Source organism: Vombatus ursinus, unplaced genomic scaffold (genome assembly GCF_900497805.2).
Source record: "Vombatus ursinus unplaced genomic scaffold, bare-nosed wombat genome assembly UNPS02014945.1, whole genome shotgun sequence".
NCBI lineage: Eukaryota > Metazoa > Chordata > Mammalia > Diprotodontia > Vombatidae > Vombatus > Vombatus ursinus.
In genome coordinates, this window is record NW_020954723.1 from 23,071,861 (window position 1) to 23,092,796 (window position 20,936).

The 20,936-nt window shown below is 38.5% G+C and overlaps 1 protein-coding gene across 1 annotated transcript in view; it reads right to left on the reverse strand.

Annotated features, from left to right (window-relative positions):
- Positions 1-19,626, reverse strand: part of BATF (basic leucine zipper ATF-like transcription factor) — a 45,500-nt gene extending 25,874 nt beyond the window's left edge. The window contains exons 1-2 of the mRNA XM_027844872.1: positions 19,326-19,626; positions 15,242-15,346 (exon numbers count right to left, since the gene is read on the reverse strand). Of these exons, the coding sequence (XP_027700673.1) occupies positions 15,242-15,346; positions 19,326-19,424 (204 nt within the window). The 5' untranslated portion in view covers positions 19,425-19,626. The remainder of the gene's footprint in view (positions 1-15,241; positions 15,347-19,325) is intronic.
- Between the last annotated feature and the right edge of the window lie 1,310 nt (positions 19,627-20,936).

The window sequence follows — 20,936 nt, forward strand, 5'->3', positions numbered from 1 at the left end:
TATATTCCCATTTTCTACAATGGGGAGAAGTTAGCCACCACACTAAAGGCAACCAGGTAAAATACTGCAGGGCCTAAGGAAATATGCTAGATGACACAGTGGATAGAGCATTGAGCTTGGAGTCAGGAAGACCTGAGTTCAAATTGTGCCTCAGACACTTACTAGCTGTGTGTTGATGCGCAAGTCATTTAATCCTGCTTGCCTCAGTTCCTTCATCTGTAAAACGCAAAAGAAATGGCAAAAACTACTCTAGTATCTTGGCCAAGAAAACTCTAAAAGGGGGTCGTGAAGAATTGGACACAACTGAAATGACTGAATGACAGCAAAAAAGGAAATTTATCTGTGAAGCTGTGGTAAAAACCATCAGACGCAATACAAAAACACTCTCAATTAGTTATAACCAAAGGTAGCTTCATAAAAATATCTCCTTAATGGAGCAGAAGTTGGGCTGTGATCACAGATTAGCATTATCTGAACAGGTTTTATACTGAGATGAGATCTACAAAGTGTTGATCTGCTAAAATATACTCTCCACAGATGTTGTTCTTGACCTGCCATCAGCAGGGCATTCATTTGTAGGACTCTTTGTTTGTTTTGTAGTATCCGTTACTAACACTTCCTTTGCCCATTCTTTTTATGATAAACATCATGCAATTCTAGGTGGCTGGCATGAGATGTGACTACTGAAAAGAGTGTGCATGTTTGTGTGTGTATGTGTGTGTGTGTGTGTGTGTGTGTGCTTGCTGCACACACACATGCACGCAATTGTGTAAACTCTAAGCTAGAGTCCCTCCCAGGTCATATACAACCCATATAAGAAAAACTTAAAGAAATAACAAAAAGAACCATTCAAAGTCTCATGAGTTGGTACCATGTTAGATAGTAAGCTTGATTTAAAGTAAAAAAACCCAGGCACAATGCTGTACTTACTGACTTTATGATTCTAGGTAAGTCACTCAATATTTCTCAGTCTTCATTTGCCCATCTGGAAAATGGGGAGAATAATAGCACCTATGTCACAGGGTTGCTATGAGGATCATATGAGAAAGATTATGTATACTTCTGCATTGTGAGACACAGCAAACCCAGCATGTTCTGTGAACCAGTCACTCTCAGAGCCTCTCAGAGTTCCTTTCCAAAATATTTAGTGCTGTCCAGTCAATGTGGTCCTTCCTTGAAAAGGCACTGTAATCCCAGAAGGCAGAACAATGGATGTTTTGGAGAGAGAGAGAGAGAGTCCGTATGTGTAGATGACGGGTATGGGTTCATGGAGAGTTCTGCTATTGGTATGTCTTGGGCTTACAGGGTTATACATGTAACTTTGCAAACTTCAGAGCAGGGTTAAATATGTAACTTTGCAAACCTTAAGATGCTATGTATAAATACCAGCTATTATTATCCAAGTGCTCTCTAGAAACACAACTGCAAAAGAGAGGTGACAGACTGAGACTCAGGGGAAGTGGGTTCTAATGCTGGTTCTACCCCTACCTAAGTAGAGTGCTAAGTCACTTCCCTTCCCTAGATTTCGACTTCCTTAACAGTAAAATGAACAGCTTGGATCAGATGTAAAATTCGGCACCTGCCTAAGAAGTCCACGTGGGAGTTATGTACAAGAAAAGTTGAACTTAATGTGTAAGACACAGCCAGGGAGTCCCCAAGAAGAACAAAAAAAGAAATCCACTGTGAAAGAGAAAAAATAATAGTTCTACTAAAAGAAGGGACCCATCCAATGAAGCTAGAACTAACTCCAAACTATGGGTAACCTAAGGATAAATAAATGGTGAAGATAGTTCTAGATTCTTCTTGATTCCTGTCTCAATTGACTCTAAAATCGATTGTACAGTAAAGAATTTAAACTCAGAGTCTAAGATATAAAAGAAACCAAACTGATGAGATAGGAAAATATATTTAAAACAAAAATAATGTTGTAAAATTTTTATTCATTTTGAACTTAAATACAAAAAGATTTTTTAAAAAAAGAACATTTCCACGTACACAGCACAACATGAAAAGAGGATTCAATATATATAAAACCATGAATTTCCATTTCACACTGTTCGCTTTTTTTTTGAAAAACTTAAAACAAAAATGTTTAACCAGGCGAAGTCCCTGGAAAAAATAGTTCAAGCATGATGGTGTCATTAGGATTATTATGAAGAGTGCCTAGGAAAATAAGATCTTTGCCATTCAAATTTCTTCCACCTCCGAGTGCCTTATTTTAAATCTTACATTGCATCCCATTTCATGCCTAAATGTAGAGGAAGCCTTCAACTACAGCAGGTAGAAATACTTGATCTTATCAACAAATTAGCAAGAACAATTAAAATAGTGTAACTGGGGTCTGGTGCATGAGCAGGAAACAACCAGATGGCAAGCTCTCTCACCCTTCTTTGCACGCTGCAAAGTCCCCAGTTGGACTCTTCCCCACCCAGCTTGGCCCTGCTCTATCCCCCTAAATGCTGGTTTACCAGAAGCAACCTCGTTGTTTCCTGGATTCTCTCCTCTTACTGAGTCTTGTGTCTTGAGATCCAAACTCTGTCCATGAGGTATCCTCCCCCAAATACTGAAATTGAGAATTCTTTTCCTTCCCCTTATCCTAGAAATATGTTACATTTCTTCATCTGAGCGTCAGAGGCATCTAGGTGGCTCAATGAATAGAGCACTAAGCCTGCAGTCAAGAAGACCTGAGTTCAAATGTGACCTCAGACACTTACTAGTTGTGTGATCCTGGACAAGTCTCTTAATTCTGTTTGCCTCAGTTTCCTCATCTGTAAAATGAGAAAGAAATGGCAAACCTCTGCAGTATCTTTGCCAAGAAAACCCCAAATGAGATCATGAAGAGTCTGATGCAACTGAACAATAAGAAGTTTCTTTGGATTGGGATGGAAATTAAGGGGCAGCTAGCTGGTACAGTGGGTAGAATGCTGGGCCTGAAGTCAGGAAGACTCATGTTTGTGAGTTCAAATCTGACTTCAGACACTTACTAGCTATGTGACCCGAGGCAAAACACTTAACCCTGTTTGCCTCAGTTCCTCATCTGTAAATGAGCTGGAGAAGGAAATGGCAAACCACTCTAGTAACTCTGCCAAGAAAACTCCAAATGCGGTCATAAAGAGTCAGACATGACTGAATAACATCAACGAGGCACCAGAAATATGGTTCTGTATAAACAAGAATCCATTCATTATATTATGGCTTTTGATTGGGGAGGGATATGCCTGTTATTTCATCAGTTTGGGGAATTCCAGGTGTGAAAACTTCTTTCATGGATACAGATAAGAATCCATCCTTAACCATTATTAGTCTCAGAGAGTTGCCTGCAGCACTGAGAATTTATTATTTTTTTTGTTTTGTTTTTTTGTTTTAGGCAACTGGGGTTAAGTGACTTGCCCAGAGTCACACAGCTAGTAAGTGTCAAGTATTTGGTCTGAAGCCGGATTGTGAACTCAGGTCCTACTGACTTCAGGGCTGGTGCTCTATCCACTGCACCACCTAGCTGCCCCTCAGCACTGAGAATTTAAATGACTTGCCCAAGATCCCATCATCAAACAGAGGTGAGACTTGAATACAGCCTGTCTGTTTCCAAAGCTGACTCTCTAATCACTCTGCCAGATTGCCTCTTTTGATATTGATAAAGCTGGCATAATTGAGGTTCAACTTAACCAAGACAAAAATAGTTGGTTCAGTTTTGGTTCTTCCTACCAGCATTGAGTAGACTATGACGGTCCCTGTAGACATTCACTTAATTATCATGTAACAAAAAAAAAATTATGAAAGAAATCTGATTAATATAATAAAAATGACAATACTATCTAAGTTAATTTACAGATTAAGTGCCATACCAAAAGGTTACTTGAAGAAGTAAGAAAAAATAATAACCAAAATCATCCAGAAGAATGAAAGATCAAGAATAAGAAAAGGAAAAAAATGGAAAAAGTGGGCAGAAAGGGACCTAGAAGTATCAAATATCTAACTATAGTGGAAAGCAGTAATCATCAAAATTATTCAGGATGGGTTAAAAAATTGAAAAATCGAACAAATTTTTACACAAAACCAAGAAGCAGTTAAACATAATAGCATAGTGATGAGCAAATCCAAAGTCTGAAATAATAGCATAGTGTTTAGCAAATCCAAAGTCTGCAACTACAAGGGTAAGAAATCACTATTCAACAAAAACTACTGGGAGCATTAGAAAGCAGTCTAGTAGAAATCAAGTTTAGAACAACATCTCATATCATATATTATAATAAGTTCCAAACGGATTCATGATATAGATACAAAAAAGGTCATACCTTTTACAAATTAGAGGAGCAGGAAAGGAGACATCTTTCACAGCCATGAAGAGGGGAAGAGTTGATGACCAAACAAAGGATAGAGAGCATAAGTGATAAAAATGGACAATTTTACAACAAAATTTACAAGTATTTATACCAATAAATCAATGCATTAGATTTAGAAGGGAAACAGTTAACCTGGGAAAAATCTTTACAAAAAATTTCTCAGATAAAAGCCTGATAGCCAACATACAGTGAATCAACACAAACACGTAAGAACAACCATTCTCCTAATAGATAAACAGTCAGTATGAATAGGCATTCTCAAAAGGAGAAATGCAAGCTATTACGACCATATGAAAAAAAACGCTCTGAATCACTAATAAAGGGAGAAATGCAAATTAAGGCAAATTCTTAAGTTTCTATCTCATACCCTTCAGATTGACAAAGATGACACAAAGGGAAAATGACAACGGTCGGAGACCAGGCGCGCCACTGCACTGTTGGTGGAGCTATTAATTGATGCAGTCATTCTGGGAATACTATGTCTTGTTCTCCTCCTTTGCCCACTCCCTTGGCTGGAGGAACCTTGTGGACTTTGGGGGACAGAGGATTTGGACTTTTCACTAGCATCCTAAGAGTGTCTCTGGAGTAACTATGGCAGAAGGCAATATGGCTATTGGATGCCAATGACCAGCTGGATGCAGCGAGGAAAGGCATATTCAAGTCTCTACAAGGGTTCCAGCAGAAAAGTTACTATATAACTAAAGGGAACGTGTTGAGGACTTGAACAAGAGGGCTTCCAGTAGCTGTGAGTGACCCATTTGCTACATTGATGGGAGAGTGTGTCAGACTTGTTCAGGGGCCATGGTGGGAAGGAAGAGCTTTGTATCGATTATATCACCATAGTAAGTAACGATTTCTAAACAGCTAATTATCAGGCTAAGTATATCAGTTGATGATCATGGAGGGAAGTATGCTTTTGGGGGCTCATGAGCTATAGTGCTAGAAACCATCCCCAATCTCCCTGAGCTACCCCCAGAACCTGGAGCATGAGAGAGTAGCAGTACAGCTCTGAGAATCCAGCCTGCCAGTGCCAGGGAGAATAGATATACAAATGTAATGGAATAATATTACACTATAAGACATTATAAAATGGTCACATTCAGAGAAGCATGAGAAGATTTATAGAGTGAAGTGAACAGAACCAGGAAAACTATATAATGATCACAACACTGTCAAGGAAAACAACTTTGAAAGACTTAACTATGATCAGTGCAACCAATTATGACTTCAGGAGACTGTTGATAAATCATGCTTTCCATCTCTTGGCAAAGAGATGACAGACTAGAGTGCAGAATAAGACATACCTTTTCAGACACGGCCAGGGAATGGATTTGTTTTGCATGGTTTTACTTCTTTCAAGAAAAGGTTTTTATTTCTTTGTTTATGAAGGCGGGGGTGGGGTGGGGTGATGGGAGATGCAGTGATACAAAAAAAAAAAGAACCTCAATCAAACATTTAAAAATACACAGAAGAGAGCAGAAGAAAATTCAGAAAGGGATACACTCAATCAAGGTAGTTTGGGAACTATAGAGTTAAATTTAATATTTTATCTTTTTAAAAAAATGAGGTATACCTAAGAGAGATTCATAGTGTCCTATACAATCTTCTTTCTCTATTCTCCTTTGTATAAGAAAATATTCACATTTGTTGATGTTTTTCAAATTAATAAGGCTAAAATAAATTAAAAACACACAAACAAAAGAAAAGTATTAAATTGGTAGATCATTATGATGTGACCTTTCAATGGTTAGGATCACAATGGAGATGGGGATGGAAATCACCTAACCCAATTTCTCTGTAGCATTTGATATTTCACTGTTTTGTTTTGGATAATATAGATAGCATAATAGAAGAAAAATACGACTCACTATTCTGATTTGAAAATAGCAGGGCTGAATTTTTAGGAAGTCACATAAGGACTAGCTATTGATGATGATGGAGCCACTGATAGCCAAATTTTCCCTAGAGAAACCCACTTAATAGTGTGAAAATATTGAGATTACATTGAGGCAATGAAAGACATCAGATTTGTTATTTGTGACGAGAATTGAAACTGAGGAGAAGCTGTTACACCACCAAGGATTTGGGTTTAGAAAACAAATACCTTGGTGGCTAGGACAGGGAAACAGTTATTCTACATATTTGAAACCATTCTCATTGAATCAGTTGCTTCTGAAACCACAGTTGTCTGTTGACAAAGTAGCCTGGCCACATTACAGGACAAGAGGATGATTTCCAAAGCACTATTTGTAAAGTCAAACCATTTTGAAAAGGCAAAGAAAGATCTAAATATTAAGTTCACTGATTATGTGACCACTCCCTGGCTGGAACAGGTATCATGAATTAAGGAAAAAAGTGAATGATTAACGTGTAACAACTAATGAAAATTGAAGACAACTGTAAACCATTCAGTCAACATTTATTTAGCCCAGCAATAGCACTGCTAGGTCTATTTCCAGAGATGATTAGGGAATGAAGAAAAGAACCTATATTTTCTAAAATGTTTATAGCAGCTCTTTGTGATGGCAAGGAACTGGAAATTGCAGGGATGCCCATCAATTGGGAAATAGCTGAACAAGTTGTGGTATGTGATCGTGATGGAATACTATTATGCTATAAGAAATGAGCTTCTTGATTTCAGAAAAACATAGATAGACTTGCCTGAAATAATGAAGAGTGAAATAAGCAAAAACAAAGAGAATGTTCTATACAGTAACAGCAATATTATTTTAAGAAAAACTTTGAGTGACTAAGTAATTTTGACTAATATTAATACCAAAATTAACTACAGAGGACCTATGAAGGAAGATGTTACCTGCATCCAGAAGAACTGATAAATGGAAGTATATGTAGAATGATTTTACATATGTCTGTGTATATATACATACATACACTTGTGTCTAATGGTAGCCATCTCTAGGGGGTAGGAGTGGGGGGAGGGAAGAAAAAAAAGAAAAACGTTACATGATAACTTTATTATATATTTAAAAGGAATAGCAAGCTATATATAACAGATTTCATATGTAATCATCTTTTTTTTATTCTGCTATGTTATGGAAATACTTATTTCATAAATTAAAAATAAAATAAAATAGAAAACATGGATGAAGGAGGAATGCAAATAGTCAATAATGACCTTCCTCTTTGATTTCATACTTTATCACATAATTATTGTTGTTGTTCAGTCGTTTCAGTCATATCTGACTCTTCACGACTCCATTCAGAGTTTTCTTGGCAAAGATACTGAAGCGGTTTGCCATTTCCTTCTCCAACTTAATTTACAGATGAGGAAACTGAGGCAGAGTTAAGTGACTTGCCCAGGGTCACACAGCTAGTGTCTGAGGACAGATTTGAACTCAGGAAGAAGAGTCTTCTTGCCTCCAGAGCCAGCATTCTATCTATCCACTGTGCCACTTAGCTGTCCCTATCACATAATACTCTGTAATTTACTTATCTGAAGTGTGTTTTGTCCCCTTACCCCAGGCAGTAAGCTCTCTGAGAGCAGGGGGTTGATGTTTTATCAATCAAGCAACTTATATACCTTTGGTATCATTGGTATCCCAAATGTGGTCATGAGAATCAGATACAACTGAAACAACTCAACAACAACAAAATCATTGGTATCTCTTATCCAAACTTTGTATTGTCCTCAGCACCTAACAATGCTTTACACACTTGATGCTTAATGCATTTATTGTTGTTGTTGTTAAGAAGCAAAGAAAGTTAGACAAAGAAAGAGATACAAAGGTAAACAAGAGATAGTCTCCATTCACAAGGAATTTAGAACATCTCTAATCTGCTAAGGAAAACAGATGAGATTTGAAGCAGGAGTTATAAAGGGCAAGGGAGAGATTTTACTCAGAAGTCAGAGAGATTATGTTACTACCTACCAAAGGGATAATTACAGTAATTGAATTTAGAGCTGGCAGGGATGTTAGAGACGATTAAATCAGTCCCCACACATGGAGGAGGAATTTTTTTTCTTGTTCAGTTGTTTTCAGTCACGCTTGACTCTTTGTGACCCATTTGGAGTTTTCTTGTCAAAGATACTGGAGTGGTTTGCCATTTCCTTCTCCAGCTTATTTTACAGATGAGGAAACTGAGGCAAACAGGTTTAAGTGACTTGCCCAGGGTTATAGAGCTAGTGTCTGAGGCCAGATTTGAACTCAGAAAGATGAGTCTTCCTGATTCCAAGCCCAGTGCTCTATCCACTGTACCACCTAGCTGCCCCTTATACAGGGAGAAACTGAGGTCCAAAGGAGTCATTGCTGATGTGGATATAGCATACGGTGCCCTAAGAGCTAAGGGTTGCTTTTCTAGTACCCTCCTGTCTTTGTGAAGACCCTCCTGAGAGGGGTTGGGGCTCATTCTGTAACTTGAGGGTGTGTTAAAGTCCTTTCCCCCTAATCTTGAAATACCATAAAACTTCTTGTCTTGTAAAACTAAAAGTATTGTTTTTTTTTCTTCCTTATCCTCTGCCTCCTTGTCCCTATCCTGTCAACCATCTTCCTCATCCTGTGTCATAAAATTCCTCCTTATCTTGTAAGCAACTTTCTTCCTCATTCTGTTCATCCTTATCCTATCCCTAATCTTCAAACCCCATTAAAAAACCCTAAAATTGTATCATCATTCTGAAACCTCTATATAAGCCTGGTTCCCTCAAATGTCAGGGCCTTCATTAGCTTCTTGTTAATAAGGCCCATACGCTTCACATAATAAAGCTCCCAATGGCTACAGAGAACAGGCTAAGTGAATTCTTTCACACTCAAATCACTCTCCTAAATCCGACCTCAACAACTACTGCTATTAAATCTGCTAAATACTTTACACACATTATCTCATTTAAGCCTCACTTCTGCGAGACAGGTGCCTATGATTAGCCCCATTTTACCAATGAGATAACTGAAGTTATTTGAGGTAACTTGAGGTTATTTGACCAAAGTCAAGATAACAGGAGGTTATTTGAACAAAGTCCTGTAGATAGCAAAGCTGGCCTGAGATGAGGCATATGAGATGTTGCCAAATCAATGGCATTTTAAAAAGATTTTATCCTGATTTTATATGCTGTGTAGGAAGCAAAGGAGAGAAATCAGAGCCAATAAACTCGACTTCTGATCTTCTACCTAGAGACACAGCCTGAATCAGAGGAAGGGCATTGCCCCTTTTGGAGGGTCAGGATAATAATAAAAGTTTTATATTTATATCATGCTTTAAGTATAAATTTTATAAATAATGTTCACAACAATCTTTTAAGGTAAGTAACAAAAGCATTATTATCTACTCTACAGATAGGAAGACTGGGGCTTAGAGAGATTAAGTAATTCCTTTTAGTTACACAGATAGCAGGGGGTCAAAGCCATGATCTTAAGTCTGGTGTCCCGACTCCATACTCTCTGGTCTACCAAGCTGTCCCTCCAATAAATGTGACATATTTTTAAAATGAGATGCAATTATACTTTATATGTAACAAATTTAATAACAGTTACATTCATCTGGCTTCAGAAGCTTATTTTAACCATTATCTTGTCCTCTTGCTACAGAAGTCTAGGGTTTTGGAGGGGGGCTTATTTTTATTCTTAAAGAATTCTGAATTAGAGCCAAGAAGAGATACAGCAATATACAATTTCATTCTCACATGAAAACACTTGTGATATTTGCAGATAAATGAACCACTGAAGGCAAGGAAGAAATAGCTAGAGAGGCTTACTAACAAATTATGATTTCTATTTGGGAATGTTCATTCCACTTATCAACAATTGTCCACAGTCACTAATAGAACCTCAGTGCTTGAAGAAATTCCAGAGGTCAGCTAGTCTGATCCATGCCTGATCCAGAAATCTCACCACAATACAACCCCTATGGTCATCTAATTTTCACCTTAAAACTTCTAGTGGGAAAGAACCCATTCACAAGGAAGCCCTTTTGGACAGCTCCTATTTGTCAGGAAGTTTTCCCTTCCTTTGGGCCTAAATCTTCCTCCCTTCAACTTTCACCAATTCCTGGTTCAGCCATTTGGGGCCAACCAAAATAAATCTAATCTCCCTTCCCATATGACATCTCTTCAGGGATTTGAGAAGAGCTGTGATCTCTACATTCCCCCTCTCCCCACCTTAATTTACTTTTTTTTCAAACTAAACATCTGCAATTTCTTCCACCAATCTTCATATAGCATGATCTCAAACCCCTTTATCATTTTGGTCACCTTTCTCTGGACATGCTCTAGTAATGTCCTTCCTAAAATGTCATATCTAGTACTTGACATGATATTCCTGATATGGTTTGACAAGAGCAGAACACAGGAGTATTGTCACCACCCTAGACCGTGGGCATCCGGTGATTATGTTTGCTTCTTTGGTAACTATATCATACCACTTACTCAAGTTGAACTTTTGCTCTGCTAAAAAGGTTTTCATTTCATCTAGGAACTAAAAACTGCCATGGTATGACATGGATAATGTCTAAAATAAAGTGGGAATATATCAGAAGACTGGTTTAAGTATTTAGGTCTCTATTGGCTAGTGACATAAAATAAAATAAAAATAACATTAAAAAAAAAAAGTCTTGCTCTTACATACCTGCATCTTATTAGGGGGGAAAAATGGCTGTTTCAGGTTGCTCCTTTATGTGCTAATTTCCCAAATGATCAAAATATTAGATGAGGAAAGTTATACCTGATGTGAATCTTCACAACATAATATTATTGCCAAACATTTTTCTGAATTATGAGGTTTTAATAGATCTGAGCTGGAAGGCACTTAGTAGTCACCTCATGAGAGAACCGTCACTCTATAGATAAGGAAACTAATGCCCAGAGAAGTTATATGATGTGCTTAAGGTCACGAAAGCAAGTGACAGATCCGGGCATTAAACCCACACCCTATGATTCTAAATGTGGTGTTCTTTTCACTACATCACTATTGCCTCCCATTTTGTGGGGCATAAGAATAGACCAGAAAGAAGAGGGCACAGGTAAACTTGTGAGTGAAAAGAGGATAAAAGCAAGGAATTTATTTGAGCACAATCAATATTTAAGGTCTTTAAAATATCTGAATCTAAATGCTAGATTATGTGTCCTTTATTATCAAGTGGATTAAAGACTTGTGAAAAATGGTTTTCTTAGTAATCATTATCTTGGAGATTCGGAGCTTTTCAGTTTACTGATAATGAGATTGCTTTGAGTCTTATCCTGGTCAAACCCCAACCCAATCCTGAATTGATTTAATCAAAGGTATGGAAGCTCCATTGTGTTCTGTTCAGGCTTAAGTGGAGACAGATTCTTCTGCCTAGATAGCCCAAGACTGGGAGTGGTCTGGTATGGTTGGGGGGTGGTCCGATAGAAGAGGAATTTCCTCTGTCTGGAGGTAAAACAATGATGGGGTAATATTAACCGCTGTTGAAAAGGTATCTAAACTGGGTACCCCAAGCCCCAAATCAAGCCAGTTCTGGACTGGCTCCCTTGGGGGAGCTCAGTTCTGGACTATAACCCCCATGTAATGCATGTATGTCTCCGGGTTGGGAGAAATTAAAAATGTGGACACAATGTAATTTAATTTGTCTTTTCTTAGAACAAACTGTGGTGTGGTTGACAAAACCTAGCCAATAGCATGGGAAACTCCTAAAAAAAAGGGTGAGGGGGACATCAGACAACTAAAACTCTGAATATGTTCCTGATTTTATTACACAGTGGCCAAAAGATGAATAAATATATTTGGGAAAGTAACTACTTATGATTTTAAAAATCAACACTTTTTTTTTTTTGACTCAGGCACCTGGGTACATTCCCTACCTCTCTCTAGAGTTTTCATTAGCAACACTGCTGTGAACAGCAGATTATTCAATCTAGAGAACTTGGAGCTAGTTAGTTTGAATCTCAAAAAGATGTCAGGCAAATGTTGGAGTCAGTCCAAATGATAAGTAAATGCTTAGGTTTCACGTATAAGTAGAGAGCAAATTTGGACAGCATGAAGAAAGACTGTGGGGTTGTGAAAAGGCCACTATACTTGGAATCATAAAATTGGATTTGCCATTATCTAGCTATGTGGTCCTGGGCTTAACTTTGATGTCACTGGGTCTCAATTTCCTTATCCATAAAATGAGGTGTTTTGGACTTAGTGAGCTCTTAGTTATGAGTATTATTCCATTCCAACTAAGAATCTATGAATTCTTGGAAAGCAATTTTGATATTATGCCAAGAAAATGATTAAATATACATGCCCACAGATCTCACTGCGAAGTATAACCCAAGAAAGCTAAAGATAGAAAGGAAAGCTTATACACACACCCAAATATTTCCAGCAGCATTTTTGTAGTAGGAAAGAACCAGAAACAAAAGGGAATGTAATAAATATTTATTAAACATTGACCCAAGTGCCAAGGACTATGCTAAATGCTTTATAAATCTTACTTCATTTAATCTCCACAACTACTCTGAGAGGAAGGTGCTATTATTATCCCTATTTTATAACTGAGGAAACTGAGGCAGGCAGAGGCTAAATGACTTAAGGCTGGATTTGAACTTAGGTCTTTCTAATTGCAGGTCCAAATCAAAAGCAAGGATGCTGAGGGTTATTCTTTGGGAGAACTTGCTCATAACTAGGGTATAACATTTCTTTCAACAAGGTTTTAATAAAGAAGCCTGTCTTCTGACACAAAAAGGATGGGGCAAATGCAAAAGGTTCATAATTCATTTCTTCCTTCCTCTTCAGCCCTACCCACAGTTTCCTCAGTATGCCCCAGTCTGGGCACCCTTCTCACCCCAACTCCTTTCCAGCACTCCTTCACGTGTGGTCTCCCCTCATTAGAAGGTAAGCTTCTTGAGGGTAGGGACTGTCCTGTTTGCTTTCATCTGTATGTCCAGTGCTTAGTACTTGCTTGGAATATAAGCCTTAGTAAATATCTGTTTGTCTGTCTAAGATTTATTTACTCTTCATCTTTATTCTCCTTCTCTGCTAGGATTCAAACTCACTAGACTCCAAAACCAATGCTCTCTCTGTAATACCAATACATCTCTTCCAGAGGATAAGAATAAATAAAAAAATAAAATAAAAGAGCTCTATGAAGAGGATGGCAAAACATGGCAGAACCAAGGAGGTGGTAACAGTTTTCAAAAGCCAGGTCCAGACAATTGCCCAGGAAAATGTCATCAGGTGTCCTACATTGCAGGTGAGTAAACTGCCCCAAAGCGGATTTCAAATGTATAGAGTTGAAGACCCACTCTCATGGAACATCAGAAAGCATAAAAACTACTTGACCTGGTTCAAGGAAGTAATCTGAGCTTAAACTAGATGATTCTCTGAGAGTGGGGCTCTACATTTCCTCCCTGAGTATTTGAGCCACTGATCTATCCCCACCATAGCATCTCATCCTTTTCAACTCCATAGTAAAGGCAATCTTGTCATTCTGTTACCTTTACTTCATGGCAGGTCAAATTCATTATAGCTGAGCCACCTATAAGTTCCATAATCCAGCCTTGTTTTTAAAAGATTAATCTTATTTTTGCACTCTCCCCTATTTGTATGAGCCATCCCTTTCCAGACTGTCCTTACCACGCTTCAGCGCCACCATGCTAGGCACTAAGGATACAACAGTAACAGTTATAAGCAATCCCTTTCCCTCAAGGAGTTTATATGCTACTAAAGGGAAATCATATGCTCATAAATCAAATAAAAACAGGAGATGGCCTTAAACATGCAGATTGATTGGGGAGGGAGCTGGTGCACTAAAAAAATGGGGTACTGGGGAGAGTCAGAAAAGGTCTATTGATTGGTGTTGTACCTTTAGATGGTTGTGTTTCCAGAGGGTTCAAATAAAAACATAACACATAGATATATGTACAGATAGAGTGACATAGAGCTAGAGTTATATAGATTAGCATCTATAGATAGATTTTTTAAAATTATTTTTAAATTATTTTTAAAAAATTAACAGATATCTGTTTTATCTCCTTCCCCATACCATTGGGGGGGAAATCTATCTCTATATAGATATAGATAACTATATACAAATGTAGATAACTATCTCCATCTCTATATTTATGGGGATAGATATAGATATACCAGACAATAGAGATAGATATAGAAATATACATATATAAATACATATGAGTATGCAGGTATATATGTATGTGTGCATACATGTACATATATATGATAAATGCTTGTCAAATTGATGACTCTCATAGAGACAGTTTAGACTATTTTTTTAAACTACGTCTATGAGAGAAGTATTTATTAATGCTGACAAGCATTTATTAAGCACCTACTATGTGCTGAATATGTACTATACTGAGCACTGAGGACACAAAGGCAAAAAACAATTTCTGCTCTCAAGGAATTTACAGTTTAATTGGGGAAGACAACAGACAAACAGCTATTCACAAACGAGATATATACAAAATAAATTCCTCAGAAGAAAGAACTAAGATTGAAGACTGGGTCTCAGGGGTATATGAAGGAGTCAGCTCCAAGGTCAGTTACCACATTTTCAGTGTGAGCATTTATTTACACCTCAGAAATTGACAAATGTTACAAATTAGGACTTAATTTATTGTTTAGTGATTGCTTAGAATTAAGAAAGTAATGCATAAAATGTTAATAATTAAACTTAAGCTTAAGATTAAACTTAAAGATATGCTGTGGGTATCACTTTCCTCATCTGTAAAATGGGTAAAGCTGGCTGTGTGTGTGTGTGTGTGTGTGTGTGTGTGTGTGTGTGTGTGTGTGTTTGTGCATGTGTATGCAATGGTTATTAAACATTTCTCAGCATATCCCTGGCTAGGAAAGGCTTCTTGCAAAAGGTGATACTTGAGCTGAGATTTGAAGGAAGTCATGGAAGGTTAGGAGGGAAAGAAGATAGTAATCACTGGGATTTAAGGGATGGAAACAGGCTCTAGAAGCACTCACCAAATGTAACGTGTCTGCTTTTTGTGTCTGCCTTTGTCGACTCTTCTGAGCTGCAATACGGTTTTTCTCCCTTCTCTGAACTTTCCTCACGTCATCTGAAGAATCCTGAAATGTAGAGAAGGCAGCAATGGGTCATTCCTTCCTGGTTACTTTGGGCTGTCTGCATTCACTCATCTGATAAATACCTACTGAATCCCTAGACCTTTTCCCAATCCTAAACTGAGAATCCTGACCCCCTTTCTAAGGAATTCCCACTGCTAGGTTAATATGATAATATAATTTTTAAAAATGCCCTTTGCAAACCCTAACATGTATGAGCAGAAATGTCTTCTATTAAAATATATATGTATATGTATATGTATATATATATACATATATGAATATCTTGATTTATTATCAAGTGGTTTCTCTCATTTGTGATTTACCTAGAATAAGTCACTAAGATTTGACACACTCCATTGGGCTGGTCTGGGCAAAACTGCTAAGGCTGTCTCTGAAAGCCCTTGACCTTCCTTTTGTTGTTCTTTTCCATATTTGTCTTTCCACCGCTAGTTCCTGATCCCTTCAGTTTTACTCAGGACTTTCCACTTGTGTGCTCTGTTTCTAATCTCCAGGGGCAGAATCCCAGGTTCCAAATCTCTTTCATCATTACCCTGCCTCTCCCATCAAAATGAACATGCTTTGTATTCTGACCCTGTGGACGATGTCTACCATCTAAATGGGAGAATCAAACAAACTGAAGTGTTACTGTATTTATGGGTGCTAATGGCTGACTAAATTAATCTTTCCTAGATAACATAGGTCACGTGGCCCAGAACAGGGCATAAGATTTGGAGGTAGATCTGGGTTTGAATCTCAGCTCTCCAACATGGTCTCATACGAGTCATTTAAACTCTTTGGAACTCAGTTTCCTTATCTGTAAAACGGGTTAAGCAGGCCAGGCATGGTGGTGCATGTCTGCAAAACCTGCTACTGTAGAGTCTGAGACTAGCAGATAGTTTGACACTGCTAGTTCTGAGTTGCAGTAGGAAAAGAAATTGGATGTTTACACTATGTCCCTCACCAATATAATGAGTCTCTGAAAGCAGGGAACTATCATGCTGTCTCAGTTAGAAATAAAGCAGATCAATGATCAAAGCAGGGTTACCCCACGACCACAATGGAGCATCAGTGTAGGATTTTTGTAGAGTCCACATTTTGCAGTGGAGAAACCTGAAGCCCAAAGAAAATTAACTAGCTAAGGTCACTCAGAGTCAGTAAGCAATAGGGTCAGAATTGGAACCCAGTTCTTTTAACTAGACTCCTTCCATTATGACAGATCTTCTATCTATCCTTTTTCTACTAGGACACATCCCCTTCCAGAGATGGTAGTGGGACCCCACACTCTATGGTGTACCCCATAGACAGAGGGACACATGATATGAGAAGGAACATTGTTATTACAGAGTAAAAGGCAGAGAGAACGATCTCGTTATTACAGTACCAGCCTATTTCAATGCCTGTGGATTTAGGAATAAATGAGAGATAGAGAACAAAGTTAGGTCTAAATTATTTTAGTTTAATTTAAATTAATTTAATTACTTAATTAAAAATTAAATTAATTTAATTTAAATTTATATTAAATTTAAAAGATTTTGTGCAAATAAAACAAACGTAGCCAAGATCAGAAGGAAAGCAGAAAATGGGGGGGGGGGGAATTTTTATAGACCATTTCTCAGGTAAAGACCTTCCAGATACTTCTCAGAAAAATGAAGCAAGAGGATTCAGGTCAGATAGGAAGAGAAGCTTCATTTCTCTAAAGGATAGAGAGATAGGGACTGGACTTGTGATTTCATTGGTAATAGAGAACTATCAGATAAGGAAACTCACTCTACCAATGCAAGTTAGCACTGTTCTGCAACTTCCAGTCGGCATTGAGAGGTTAATTGATTTGCTTAGGGTCTTATAGCCAATAGGTGTTAGAGGAAAGACTTAAACTTAGGTCTTCCTAGCTCTGAAACTATCTCCACCGTGGTACGATGCCTCTCAAAAGGGTATGTGGCATTATTTTGTTTTCCAGAATGAGAGCAGAACTCCCCAACCCCTTACTCCTAAGATATTTAAAAATGGAACCAACACATCCCTCAGTGGATGGGGTGCACAGGCACAGTCCTGCCTAAAGGATACAGACACACATCTCGAAGTCCCTGAGATATCCAAGAATCTGCTTTTTAAAAATTATAATATGATAATAATTACAACAATTCAACACTTACATTGAATTTTATGGTTTACAAAGCACTTTCCTTGCACAAGTCTGGTGAGGTAAGGATTGCAAGTGTATAACCATTTTACAGATGAAGAAACTGAGGTTCAGACCAGTTACCTTCCTTGCCTAAATTACACAGCCAATGTCAAAACCAGGATTTTCGACTGGCTCTAGGTTCAGCATGCACATATATACAAAATAAGTATATGCTATGCTACTATCTCCTAAAGTTGTGAAGATGTTTTCTAGTCCTCAAATCACCACACAGATGTAAGTTATTTTTATTATATGCCTATAGACACAAAATACAGAAAGTTCACTCAACCACCTCCCCAAACACAATGCTAATAAAAAATATTTTTAAATCATAAGAGTAGAAAAAAGAATTAAAAATAATTGTATCACAGGTGGTTAACAAGGCCAGCACCATCCTCCTTTACAGACAAAAAGTCAGGGGATGTGGTGAGCAGGCAGGTTCAGGGAAGGAGAGCTTCAGTTCTTAAAGTATGACCTGTAAAAAGCCGGAAGCTTCTGGCCAAGCTCTCAGTACTGGAGGGGAGCTGTTGGGTTATCTGAAGCATCTCCCTTCAAACTCTCTAGAATCCTCCCCCACAGTCATTCCCACACCTCCCAACCTAGTCCTATCCAATGGGGTAGGGGAATTCCAGCAGCCTCTTCCTCCCCACAGATGACAGGCCCCCTCCTCATAATGCTCCTTCAGAACTCCCCAGACCAGAAGCCCTCATCATCCCTTTCCCCCAGCTCTGTGGACTTAGTTTGGGTTTTTAGTTGCTTTTTTTTTTTTTTTTGCTTCTGTCTAATTTATGTCCTCTTGGATCACACTTATTTCATAATTTGACTTGTGTTCCAGTGTAAGCTTCAGTTCAACAGCCCGCGATAGGGTAGTACGGTGGAAAGCACACTGGACATTGGGTCAGAAGGCCTAGCCCTGACTGCTATTTTCTAGGCCTGTAATCATGGGTCATCAAGACACTTAAATGCTCCAAGTCCCAGTTTCCTCTTCTCCAAAATGGGGCCAGCAATAATGCTTGAGTGAAGCGAGAAACAAATTGAGAGCCAGCCTTGGAATCAGGAAGACCTGGTCTCACACTTACTGGATGTGTAACCCCAGGTGAGGCATTTAGTTTCTCAGTACCTCCTGGCAGCTCTTTAAAACTATTTCAAAGGAGTTGCTAGTCTGCATGAAATCATATAACCAGATCCAAAAAATAAAACTGAAAAGAATACTCATACTACCTACTTCATAGGATTACTATAGGAAAAGCACTCTGGGAGGCTCAAGTATGATATTCATGTAAGCTGCTATTATTAGCAAATGAGATGATTGTAAAGCACTTAGGACAGTGTCTGGCCCATGGTAGGCACTATATAAATATTAGCTATTTTTTAAATCATTATTATTAGCCATAGCTTACATTTAACACCCCTTATTAAGACTAAACCTCTCACAGCATAAAAGAGTCTTTTCCCTCTGACTAGAGCAAAACACTTTCATTCACCATCTCTTCATTCATTATCTTTCTTTCCTAGAAAGCTTTATGGGGCAGGGACCATGAGGGTGGTAGGAGGGAGTTGAAAGGAGAGGGACGCAGTGGTAAAGAGATGAGTCAATGGTCTCTGTGCCAAATGCCTCTGGGAAACCCAATCCCAAGTTCAAAGAACTCAGATGAGGCTACTTGGCTTATGTTCTGTCCTTGACCACTAAGCTCTCTGCGTAGTGGTTTCCAGCTAGCCTCCTGAGATGTTCTACCAGGAAGAGAAGGCCTAGGGGTGGGAGTCAGGGTGGGTGATGGGGGAAGAGAAGAGAAGCTTTACCTGTTTATTGCTTGGTGGAGGTGAGCGGCTGAAGCTGGAGTCGCTGCTATCAGAACTATGGGGCATGGCTGAAGTCTCCAGGGGTTGGGCAAGTTTCATCCGCTTCCCTTCAGGCCCTGTGTTCTTCTGGCTCTCTGGACACCAAGCAGCCTTTCTCAAAGGTCACCAGCCCACCACCTTCCTTGGAGTCTTTCTCGCCCACCATGCACCTCTGGAGCCCAAGGTCCTCTTCTCTCTGCAGCCTGGAGACACTGCACCTAGCAGTGACATAGTCGCTCACTTTTTGGGGCTTGCTTTCTCACTTGTGGTTTCTGGTAAAAAAAAAAAAAATAATGGAGAACTCAAGCTGGAAGTCACATGGGCGGAAACTTAGTGAACTGCAAGTTACACTAATGGGCGAGAGAGAGAGAGAAAAAAAACATATCGGGGAAAAGACCTTTAAAATAATCTGAAAATGAGAAGAAGAAGAAAAGAAAAAAAACCCAGACACCTTCAGACAGTTTAAAAGGCAGAGAAATTGGTTTCAATTGAAAATGATAAAAGAAAGAAAAAAAAAAAACAGAATGAGGAGGGAAAGTCCCCAAACAGTTCTAGAGAGCTAGTCCTCTCTCAAAATAGGGAAAGAGATATGGACACTAGGGAAATAGTTGCCATTGTCACACAATTTGACTTGAAGCCAAAATCAAACAGCAACACTAGGGTTTCATTTTTATTTTCCTTCATAAATAACCTACAGCAACCAGAAGCCTGGAATAGACACTGCAACCATGTAAGAGGCAAAGTGAGTGAGAATGAATGGGTAGAGAATCCTAACTCAGGATTTAGAGGAAAATTATGATACTGTAAGCAGTAATTAACATCAATGCAAACAAACTATTTAACATAGTAGGTGCTTAATTAGCATTTATTGATTGTTTTTAAAAGAAGTACTTACAGATATTTCTTTTTAAAGGTCAGGAAAAGAAATAAAGTCCAAGCTCTGATCTAAATGGACATAGAATCCTGACTCCCCTAATAATGCGCTCACTTACTTTTCCCATATTAGAAAAGATCCCGACAATATCTTCCGAGAAAAGCAGCTATCTTATATTGAACTGAGACTCTGAACCCAAATTCCCTGTGATGCATCTGGTCGATGCATCTCCCCAAAGGAAGAACCCAAAATGAAGAGAGGATTTAAGGCGTGGTGAATATCCTGATTACCAACCTCTCAGTCAGCTAGGTGGTACAATGGATAGAGCACCAAGCCTACAGTCAGTAAGATTCATCTATATGAGTTCAAATCCAGGCTCAGACACTTACTAGCTGTGTGACCTTGGACAAGTCACTTAACTCTGTTTGCCTCAGTTTCCTCATCTGTAAAATGAGCTGGAAAAAGAAATGGTAAGCCACTGTAGTATCTTTGCCAAGAAGACCCCAAATGGGGTCATAAAGAGTTGGAAACACCTAAAACAAACCTCACTCCTTGTGTAAGACCTTATTTTCCTTGATGAGTAGAATGCAATCTCCCTGACAGTAGGGATTCTTTTGGTTTTTGGTCCTTTCATTATATACCCAGGACCACAAACAGTATTGTACTTTCATCATTTATTTATTTAGGTTATCACCTGT